Genomic DNA, 10785 nt, shown 5'->3' on the forward strand with positions numbered 1-10785 from the left:
TCGCCAGCTCCAACTTAATTTAAACAGGGCGAAGGAGGAATATAAGAGGCAGGCAGACAAAACCAGAAGGGAAGGAGAAAGCATTAGGGTGGGGGACCAGGTGTGGTTGTCCACCCAAGGGTTACCATTTAAAGGAGGTTGTAAGAAGTTAAGACCCAAAAGACTGGGCCCATTTGAAGTCACGCAACAGGTCAACCCAGTGGCTTTCAGACTCCGGTTACCTAACCACATGAAGTTGCACCCAGTGTTCCACAGATCATTGCTGTCACCGTATATAGGGGACAGAGAGGGGAGGGTCAATAGGGGACCAGCTATGGAGGAAAAAGAACACAGCTACCATGTAGCGGAGATTCTCGATTCCAGGTGGAGGGGAGAGCAAGTAGAGTATTTGGTAATGTGGGAAGGGGAGCCGGAGTCGGAAAACACCTGGGTCAGGGCAGAGGATGTAGATGACGAGGTTTTGATTGAAACTTTTCATCAGAGATTCCCTCGGAAACCCCAGCCAGTGGCGAGGTTCCGGAGGGAATACTTCGCCACCACCGACGAAGAAGAAGAGTTGGAGGGGTTCGCTGATTCCGAGGTGGAGGAGGATTCAGCGAGTCGGAACGAAGACCGATGGAGGGAAATGTTCGAGACGTCGGAAGATGAAGAGGATTCTTTTAGGGGTTTCAGCTCCTCACCGCCCAGAGGAGAGAGTAGGGGCGGGGGAGAGGGGGGCCCTGGAGGGGAGGTGGATGTCAGGGAACTGACATCGGAGGAAAGGGAAGTGGTAGGGCTCCCAGAGACTGGGAGAGAGTCAACAGCTAAAGCAGGGACCAGTAGGGGGAGCGCGGGGTCTCTGGAGGAGGATCTCAGTAATGCTGAGAGAGACGCAGCAGCCCAGGCAGGAAGCAGAAGGGGAGAGAAAGGGGTGAGAGACACTTCGAGCGAAAATAGCGGGGAGGTGTCAGAAGCAACTGCAGGGAGACCTATGCTTCGCCGGAAGCTGTCACGTCGTGAGTCCAGGAGACGCGTTTCCGTTAAGGAACTTCTTTGCTGGAAGCGCTTCCGCAGACAGCCACTGTCGGACTCTACAAGTGACTAGAGCAGACATGTCTGAGGAGCTCTGTCACACACAGAGGTTTGTGGGGTCGCACAAACTCTGAAGGGGCACTATTTTAAGCACAAGCAGCTAATCATCCCCTGACAGCATCCCATCCAGCTCCTTGTACCAATTGAAAAGCTAGTTGCTCTTGAGGGTTTGGGAAACTCCAGAACAGAACTGGATATTATACAGAAGGCTGCAGGAGGTGAGTCGGGCAGGAGAGGATGGAAATTCTATTATTCTATGACAAGTCTGCAATTCTAAACATACAGGCAACCTGTTTACATGGGGGTTATGTTCAGAGGCACAGTGCGCGTCAGTGAAATCGTGTATATTTGAAACACCATTGGAAAAGCCTGCAAACACTCTGTCCGTCCGTCCGTCCGCTTCCAATCCCTTTGTGACATTTTAGGTCACTTCACGGTTCAGCGTGTGTAAAGGTAAAGGGACCCCTGACCATTAGGTCCAGTCGTGACCGACTCTGGGGTTGCGGCGCTCATCTCGCTTTATTGGCCGAGGGAGCCGGCGTACAGCTTCCGGGTCATGTGGCCAGTATGACTAAGCCGCTTCTGGCAAACCAGAGCAGTGCATGGAAACACCGTTTACCTTCCTACCGGAGTGGTACCTATTTATTTACTTGCACTTTGACGTACTTTCGAACTGCTAGGTTGGCAGGAGCAGGGACTAAGCAACGGGAGCTCACCCTGTTGTGGGGATTCGAACCGCCGACCTTCTGATCTGCAAGTTCTAGGCTCTGTGGTTTAACCCACAGCACCACCCGCATCCCTTCAGCGTGTGTAGCCACGTGCACATTGAATGTGTGTAAATGGGCAGTTGCCTGTAGGCAGTTGCCTACTGAGAATAAATCAATTTGATGTCACTGGGCCTTACTACTGAGTAAACATGCTTAGGAATTTGCTCTGGGTTAGGAGACTCTAGAGCAGATTCTGGGGCATCAGGGGAGAACAGATTGGGGGTGTCCCATCACGCAAGTGGGTGGGCATTATTAGATGTTGCCAATCATTATTTTCCCACATACCCTTATCAGTCATGTTGCACTTTCATTACAGTGTATTACTGAAGGGGGAATGAGAAGGGACCCAGATGGAAGTTAGGGTCCTGCTTCTACCAAAATACAGTAGCCTTGTAAATTCTGCCCATAAGTTCTTCTTATAAATTGCCATATATTTTATTAGCAGTAATTCCAGGAAACTATTTGATGAGTTGTCATGTTTTTAGAGTGACTTTTGTTTTGGTGAACTGAAAGTAGTAAGTCTCTGCTTCCTTTAAGAGATGGAGATGGGATGTTGCAGAGTTTCAATGTAAACTGGACTAGCGAACAAAGAGAAAGAGTAAAGGCAGCGGGTGAGTCAAATTCATTGCTTCACTTGCTTTAACTATCACTGCTGCTACCTTAGAAGGCCATCAACTGTCAGCAGCAGATTTAGAGGCCAAAGCCAACCCTAATGGATCATATTTGCTCTAGCACTGAAAGTCCTTCAACTGCCAGAAGCTAAAGGAAGAGCCAAATCCAGCTCTACAAGTTTCTATCAAGAATAATTTTCCACTGAAGCCTTAGAATTCTGCATTGTAATTGTTTTGTGTAACTGCAATCTTGTTAGATGCCTTAAGCATGCCAATGGACAGTGAAGTTTTAATAAAATATCAAGCAGCAATCCCCCGCTCTACTATAAACCAAGGTACTGCATACAATCTTTGCATAGTGATTCATTCTGTAGGTAGTGGGTGGTTGTTTTTGTCATATTTTCTAACCAATTACCATAGCTGGTCCCAACAGACTAAGCCAATAAGTAGTCATCACTTTATATTAAGTGCCAACAAGTGAAAAGCTGAATAACCAATAATCTCTACACTAGTTGTTGTTGTTGTTTAGTCGTGTCTGACTCTTCGCGACCCCATGGACCAGAGCATGCCAGGCACTCCTGTCTTCCACTGCCTCCCCCAATTTGGTCAAAATCTCTACACTATGGTCTCTTGAAAATCTGTTAGGTCCATTAATGAATATGATCACATAATGCCACAATGCTCAAATAGGCTAATGAAGAAAATCCAAGGCTGGATCTAGACACATCAAAGAAGCATTTCAATTTAAAGCGTTGTCAATTTAAACAGGGAAAACAGGTAGAGAAAAACAGGACTCCACGTTGCCATCTGTTGGCACAATGTCATATCGCACATACAATGCATATAGTAAATCGCTTTTTCTTTAATAGTCTAGCTGAGTCCCAAGGTTCAGCAGTACAAAACCAACATCCCTAAGGCAGTGTATAATTTTTATAAAATAAATAAATAGAAACTAACAAGCAATATGGTCTACCAAAGCACTAATTCCTGTTCTCTTATGTGAGGAGTAAAATGTTTTGGATACTACTGTTAAAAAAAAAATGTAGGACCCCTCAGAATCCATTCCTAGAATACTTCTGTCCATGAGATAAAGAATGGCAAGCTCCAGTTAAGAAAGAAAAGAAGAAATATGAATATCTAGGAATTTTCTCCATTACTAAGATACTTGCACTTATTTCACAGTACGGATTCATATGAAAAACCATTATGGAAAGGATCCAACATACACAGGGATGATGAGCCAACATAAGTGTTACTAATCTCAAAAATCACGTCTGCCAAATTGTACTGACATTTCTTATGTTCCAGCACCAAATGCATCTATATTCTGAGATGACTGCCATAAATCAGCTTGCAGTAGGGGAAAACACCTGTGTTTGATCTTGTAATCTGAACTAACACTGTCTGTTTTAATACACTATTTGCAGCCTTTTAGAAGGATAGTAAAAATGAGGATTCTGGGCTCCCATTGCAACTGAACCCACAATGTGTCCATCAATGGCAAGTTGATTTCAAAAGTCTTGTCTCAGAGAGAGAACCCCTTCCAAAGACATAGGATCTATGTCAGATGTAATAATATTTTGTTTTTTCAATTCTATGCCTGCAGTGTATTTGAATGTCAGGTATCTGAATGTTTTGATGTTCTGAACAGTTTTTATATAAAAGCTGAATTTTATATTGTTTTCATTTTCTATGATTTCATTTTCTATGATTAAGTTACACATAAATGTGTTTATCATTAATTTACACCAAATGAAACTCCTTAAAATAAGAGCCATTTCATAAATTAATTTTATCCCAATCAAGGCATCAAATGCAACTTGCAATGTAAAAAAACTCTCTCCCTCTCTCTCTCTCTCTCTCTGTGTGTGTGTGTGTATCTGTATCTATATCTAAATCTATATCTACAGATTCCAAGCCAATAAAAATCTTTTTTAAAAATAGAGCTGAATTAAAATTATTCAAAATATACCAAAACAGTGGCACAAAAAAGCAGAAGTTTTGAAACAGCTGCCTTAGACCGAACAGTTCTGCAGCTGGAGTTTTCACCATCCCCTATGTTTCCACCAACCTAACTCTTGCTGATGGGAAATACAGCAGGGTCTCTGAAGCAGATCTTAAAACTCTGGGCAAACTCATATTGGGTCAAGCTGCTCTTCAGGAATCCCAACCCCAAACTGTTTAGGACAGTGGTGTCCAAACCTTTTTCAAAGAGGGCCAGATTTGAGGACCTTTTTTTAGGATTGAAGTTGAAACAAAATACATAGGATTGAAGTTGAAATAAACTGCCACAGGGGCTGGATTAAACCGACCAAGGGGCTGGATTAGGCCCCCAAAACAGACTTTGGACATGCTTGGTTTAGGACTTTATAGCAAGAATGAGGAACTTGTGGCCCTCCAGAGGTTCTTGGATTCCAACTGCCAATAGGCCCAGTCAGCGTGGCTAGGGATAATGGGAGTTGTAGTCCATCAAAACCTGGAAGGTCACAGGTTCCCTACTCCTGCTTTATATAAAAGAATCAATATCTTAAATTGTGCCCAGCAACAAACTGGAAGCCAACAGACAACCTGCATAATAGGAGCAAGGAACCCTTTTCAGCCACATTCCCTCCTGGGCAACCTTCTGAGGGCTGCCTGCCAGTGGTGGGCAGGATCAGAGGAAGAGGTAGGCAAATCAACTAATGTAAATTTTGCTGTAGTACAGTCTGATAGTCTGTACACCCACTCATACACTCCTCTGCATCCTTCATCCAAATAAGCAAGAGACATTATCAGAGTTCAATGATACATTCCAGCCAGGCAAAAATGCCTCAGTTATAAAACATGGCTGGTGAGAGGGATGGCTTGGGAATAGCTCCAAGGGCCAGACAGAATGAACTGAGGATCATATTTGGTCCGCAGGCCTGATATTCCCCACTCATAGTCTACACCAACTAGAAGTTGCTCTCCAGAGTTTCAGGTGTGAGTCTCTCCCAGTCTTACCTGAAGATGTTGGGGAATGAACCTGGAACCTTTTGCATGCAAAGTGCAAGGTAGATACTCTACTACTGATCTATGGCCCTTCCCCAACCAAATCATTCAGGAGCAGTTCTGGATTCAGAAGCACTCCCAAACTGCAAACTTAATCCTTCAGAGAGAGGGCAACTCTATGCAAAGCAGGCTGTATTCCCCAACCAGGTTTAGCTTGTGTACTGACTAACAGTACTTCCATCTTGAGAGCCAGTGTGGTGTAGTGGTTAAGAGCGGTAGTCTCGTAATCTGGGGAACCGGGTTCGCGTCTCTGCTCCTCCACATGCAGCTGCTGGGTGACCTTGGGCTAGTCACACTTCTTTGAAGTCTCTCAGCCCCACTCACCTCACAGGGTGTTTGTTGTGGGGGAGGAAGGGAAAGGAGAATGTTAGCCGCTTTGAGACTCCTTAAAGGGAGTGAAAGGCGGGATATCAAATCCAAACTCTTCTTCTTCTACTTCCATCTTATCTAGATTGAATCTCTTCTTGTTAGCCCACATCCAATCCATTGCTGGGTCCAGTTTCAACTCTTTGGCATCAGTTGAAAGAGAGAGAGAGAGCTGAGTATCATGAGAAGACCCAACCCCAGACTCCATATGACCTCCCCTAAGTGGCCTCACATACAATAAATATCAAAAAACAAAGAGAACAAAACACAGCCCTGAGGAACCCCCTAGACAAATGCTGAATGGGCTGAGCAGGAGTTTCCCAGCACCACCTTCTGAGAGGGATCAAACACTTAGGTTTGAACTGCTGTAAAACAGAGCTGCTAAATCTCATATCAGTCCAAAGCTCTGGGAAGATACCATGACTGATTGAATCAACCAGCAGAATCACCAGGGACACACTCCTCCTGTCTAGCTCCTGGTGTTTGCTGTCCAAAAAGACAGTTTCTGAACTCAGGTTGGAAAGGATCCAAATAACAAACTTCAACCAAGAAAGCCTATAATTGAGTTTCTATCGCTTTGGCTAGGCCCTTCCTAAGAAAGCAATTCTGGAGAAAGAATAACTATTGAGGATGATGAGATCCAGTTATGTTTTTCTTTAGCCTGTGGTCAGGACAACTTCCTTAAAAGAAACCGGGGTACACCGTCTCCAAAGCAGCATACAACCTCCACCACCTAACTGGGCAGGCAGGCCTTGTTGGCAGCTTCAACTAACTAGGATGGACAAGAATGTAACAAACAAGTGGTTGGTCTCATTCTGCAAAGCAACTTGTTCGCCTCTAGACTCAACACAACGCAATTCACCCATCAAAATTGAATAACTGACTGTCTCAGTTACCACCCAAGATCAAGCTCTCAACATCAAGTCGAAGTTCAGTGGATGTGATCAGCAAAATATTTTGCAAATTCATCACACGTGTCATACTGATGCATTTGCCAGGGAGCTGCAGCTGCATTTTGGGTGTACACAACAAACCTGAGTTTGCATCTGCATCATGCGGGAAATGGCCCAAATAAGCAAAGATTTTCACAGATTCGAAACAAAAATATTTGCCAAAAATCAGATGCATAAATTATCACTACCTATCAAGATGTTTTGGGTTTTTTAAAAAGAAAATGACAGAAACTGTGCTTGCGTGTGTATGCATACATGTGTGTGTGTGTGTGTGGGCACTACAACTCCTTCCTTCGAACTTAAGACCCCATCTCAGCACAGGATGCATCCTGGCAACATTTGAAAAATGCATTCTCTGCCTTCCTGTGCTGCCAGCAGCTTTAAAGAAATCTGTGACTCCCACACTGGAGTGTATTGGAAGTATTTCCTGCTGGTTGCCAGAATTACATTTCTGTTTGCCACTGACAACCTGAGATGTGAACCCCTGCCAATAGCAAATGTTCTATTAACTACAGAATGCTTTGATTAAGGAAAGTTTATAAAGTGGCTCTTTAACTACTCCAAATTGCACAACCTTGTTTGACATCCTCATGGCATGTATATGGAAATCAAAGTTAAAAGGCATCTGAATATTATTAACCTAAACATGCACTTCCTGGTTTTCTTGCACTAACATATTATGCCAACATTCTTTGTAAGACATATGTTGTTATATTGTAACCAAGCAGTTTGTGGCTTTTCAGCATTTCAGTATTTTCTGTATCAGCATGTGTGTGTGTGTGTGTGTGTGTATTTGTGCAATATTATTTCCATTTTAACAGAATATGCAAAAACTTGATTATTCACAAGTGCTTAACTTAATAGTTACAAAAATCAAAGTGTCAACTAAACAAGATCTTTGTGTCAACTAAACAAGGACGACTTTGGAATTCAGGCTAGGAATAGCTCAGATTTTTTAAAATTGTAATTATTTTCATATACATAATGTAATTTATGTACAGGGGGATGCAAGGTGTAGCTTCCATCATACTTTTATTCCATTTGTATGACTGGAAGAGTTAGAAATAGTTCTGCTACTCTGAAGTTCTGATCACATAAGTTTCCTCAATGTTTAATTTAAATTGAGCAGCTCCCTCCATCTGTTATTTACTTTTTACTGTCCCCTAAGTGCTTTGCACTATGTTCTTAGTTCAGCCTCAAACCCACACCACTGCATTAACTGCAACCCTGAAAGGTAGCAGCAGCATCCTTATAGATAACAAATCTCCCGGGGCACACAAAGAAGGTATAACTGCAATGTGAGTTGAACCTAGGTCCTATCAAATCTTAGTCCAGCAATCTATCTGTGGCAACCAGAGGCCCATGTGACCGCTAATCTGACCTACTACCTTCAGACTGATTGGTCTTTTCTTAGAACTGTCTCTTATAAAAAAGACATTAAATATTCAAGTTAATATTTTAAATATTAAGTGCAAAGAGACATTGAGAGTAACAGCCCAATTGCGTGACATTTCCTCACAAGTACATTCCACAGTGCTCTGTGGAGCTTATTTCCAGGCAAATGTGCAAAGAACTGCATCCTAAAAACTGATGGAGGAATTCAACATTCCATCAGCCCAAGTATTTCTGCTTGCTCCAATGAATGATCTTTCCCCAACCCCCCTATTTTCTGTTCTTGGAGGGATGGTCCTGCTGACACACCCCTAAGCCAATGGGGGAACGTTTGAGAGGCACCTAGGGAGAGGACTAGTTAGTTAAATTCAACCCTTAATTTCTAGACGCAGTCTCCACAACCAGATTTTTGGTAGAGACCTGCCTCCATTCATCTGGCCCACCTCTAGACTAAGTAGCCTGGTACACTCACTCCTCAGGGCATTCCAAATTCAAAATAACATTCATGGGCTTTTTCAAAGCTCTCCTGAGTGATCGAAACCCACTTCTCCTCATGCCACACTCCAAGCAGGGACTATAGTGGTGGTTTGTTTCGTTTTACTAAGAATTCGAAATGATCCTGGCTCTCTTTATCACACACCTTCCCTTATTTTTCATTACGTGGAGAAGCAAGAAAACTGAAAGACAGGCAACACTGGATTGTAAAACAAGTTGTTCTCAGTAAATCATGCATTCTAGCAGAGTATCACTACAACTTGGATTAAAAGGCATGTTAGAACATTGCTATGAACAAGCCCTAGGGACTCTGTCAAAGTGAGGTGTTGATGAAAGGCAGGGCAAGCGGTTTGTTTTACATGGAGTTAAGCATGACTCTGTGATATTCCTTCTTTCTCAGAACATGGCTGTGTCTGAAGCTGTGCCTTGTTCACCAGGAATGCTGAAGAGCACCTTCTGCTTGGGACCAGGCCTCTCCAAAACCTGAGCCTGGCAGGAATCTCGACTAAAACTCCCACTATCAAGAGTCCATCACCTCCTAAATGCAAGCGTCAACAGCCTAGACTTCATTCCTGGGAGTGAGAGAGCTGGCTCTCAGGAAACTCTGCTTCTGATAACAAACTGACAGCTCTTAGCAAGAAAGAAAACACTTTAAGACCAAAAGGAAATGGGACTCCTGTCTCTTAGCCTCAGGGGCTGCTGGAAGACTGGGGGGACAAGCCCCTAAAGTCAGGGTTGTGGGCCTGAAGTAAAAAAAGAAATATGCCCAAGTAGTTGAGAGAACAAGGAGAAGAGATCAATAGATCAAAAGATCACAGGTCTTAGGAGGGATTTCTTGGCCAGAGGCCCTGAGGATTGAGCTAGCTGGGGTGGGTCATTCAAAGCCAGGTTTGTACTGACAAACCTGGCTGGTAAGACTGAGAATGGCCTCCAGGAAAGGGAAACTTGGCTGTCAGGTTGTGGGTGAAAACTGGCCTCTATTGACAAGAGCTGAGCACCTGAGGAATAGGGTAGTGGGCTGGGAAGGCATGGCATACGGACAAGGCCTGTGTTGACATAGGGTGACCCACCACTTCTTACCACCCCACATAACAAACCAACTTCTTATCGCCCCACCTTGATCCTCCCATGTGGGGGGAGGAGGAAGAAGGGAGGGAGGGTCTGTATTATTTACTCAGGATGCCAAGCGACTGTATAGGAAACACTCTTAAGGTATGATATTTCAGAATGCAATAAATAAATAAAAATAGATGGTGCACTGGGACTGCAACAGGAGAGGTATGCTGGTGTCACAATGACAAGTCAGAGAGAGAAGGAAATCTGTGGTTGCAGGTGACACCCCCCCCTCCCAAACCTCCAAGGCACTCCCAAAAGAGCCAGGAGGGAGCAAAGTGGGAAAGTGGCGCCCCAATTCCACCCACAAGGGAGGGAGAGACCCCGATCCGGGAATAATGGGATGTACATCAAAGGGGAAGAATAACGGGGGTGAGTTTGACACTGGGATATGTGTGGATTTGGGAGAGGGGCTGCTGAGACACGGGTACGGGGCCGGGCGGGCCAAGCAACCATCAAAGAGAGGAAGGGGGTCCTGCTAAAAGACACCCCCCAAAGAAAGTGGAAAGGGGGAGGGGGAAGGGTCAGCTTTTGCAAGGGGGCGCGGAGAAAGGGGCTCTGCGGGATGCCCCGGAGAAGGCGAGGCGGGTACCTTGTAGACGTCGCCGTAGGTGCCGCTGCCGATGCGCTGGATGAGCTCGAAGTCCTCCTGGGGGTTCCTGCGGGACAGGTCGCACACCCGCCCCCCGCCGGCGCTCATGGTGCGCCGCCCCCGGGAGCAGGGAGCGGCCCCCTCGCCCCGCTCCGACGCAGCAGCGGCAGCCACCGGGGGGGAAGGCGAGGTGCGCGGCGGCGGAGAGGAGGGGGCGGGCGGGAGGAGGGCCAGCAGGTGGGCGACGTCGGGGGGGGCGAGAGAGAAAGGGGGAGGAGGAGGAGGAAGAGGGAGAGGGAGAGAAAAAGACCCGGAGCGATCACCGCCGCCAACGACGACGCCTCCCCCCTGCCTGCTCAGCCAACATGGCGCCCGGAGCCGCCGTCTGCGCACGC

The 10785-nt window shown here is 45.5% G+C and overlaps 1 protein-coding gene across 8 annotated transcripts in view; it reads right to left on the reverse strand.

Annotated features, from left to right (window-relative positions):
- Positions 1-10759, reverse strand: part of MAP4K3 (mitogen-activated protein kinase kinase kinase kinase 3) — a 76613-nt gene extending 65854 nt beyond the window's left edge. For 2 of the 8 annotated variants that reach the window (XM_082217428.1, XM_082217427.1), the window contains exon 1: positions 10391-10759. In XM_082217428.1, coding sequence (XP_082073554.1) covers positions 10391-10498 — 108 coding nt within the window. In that variant the 5' untranslated portion in view covers positions 10499-10759. The remainder of the gene's footprint in view (positions 1-10390) is intronic. The other 6 variants (XM_082217431.1, XM_082217429.1, XM_082217432.1 and 3 more) reach the window with 3 other exon arrangements.
- Between the last annotated feature and the right edge of the window lie 26 nt (positions 10760-10785).

Source organism: Podarcis vaucheri, assembly GCF_965113315.1.
Source record: "Podarcis vaucheri genome assembly, chromosome: 3".
Taxonomy (NCBI): Eukaryota; Metazoa; Chordata; class Lepidosauria; order Squamata; family Lacertidae; genus Podarcis; species Podarcis vaucheri.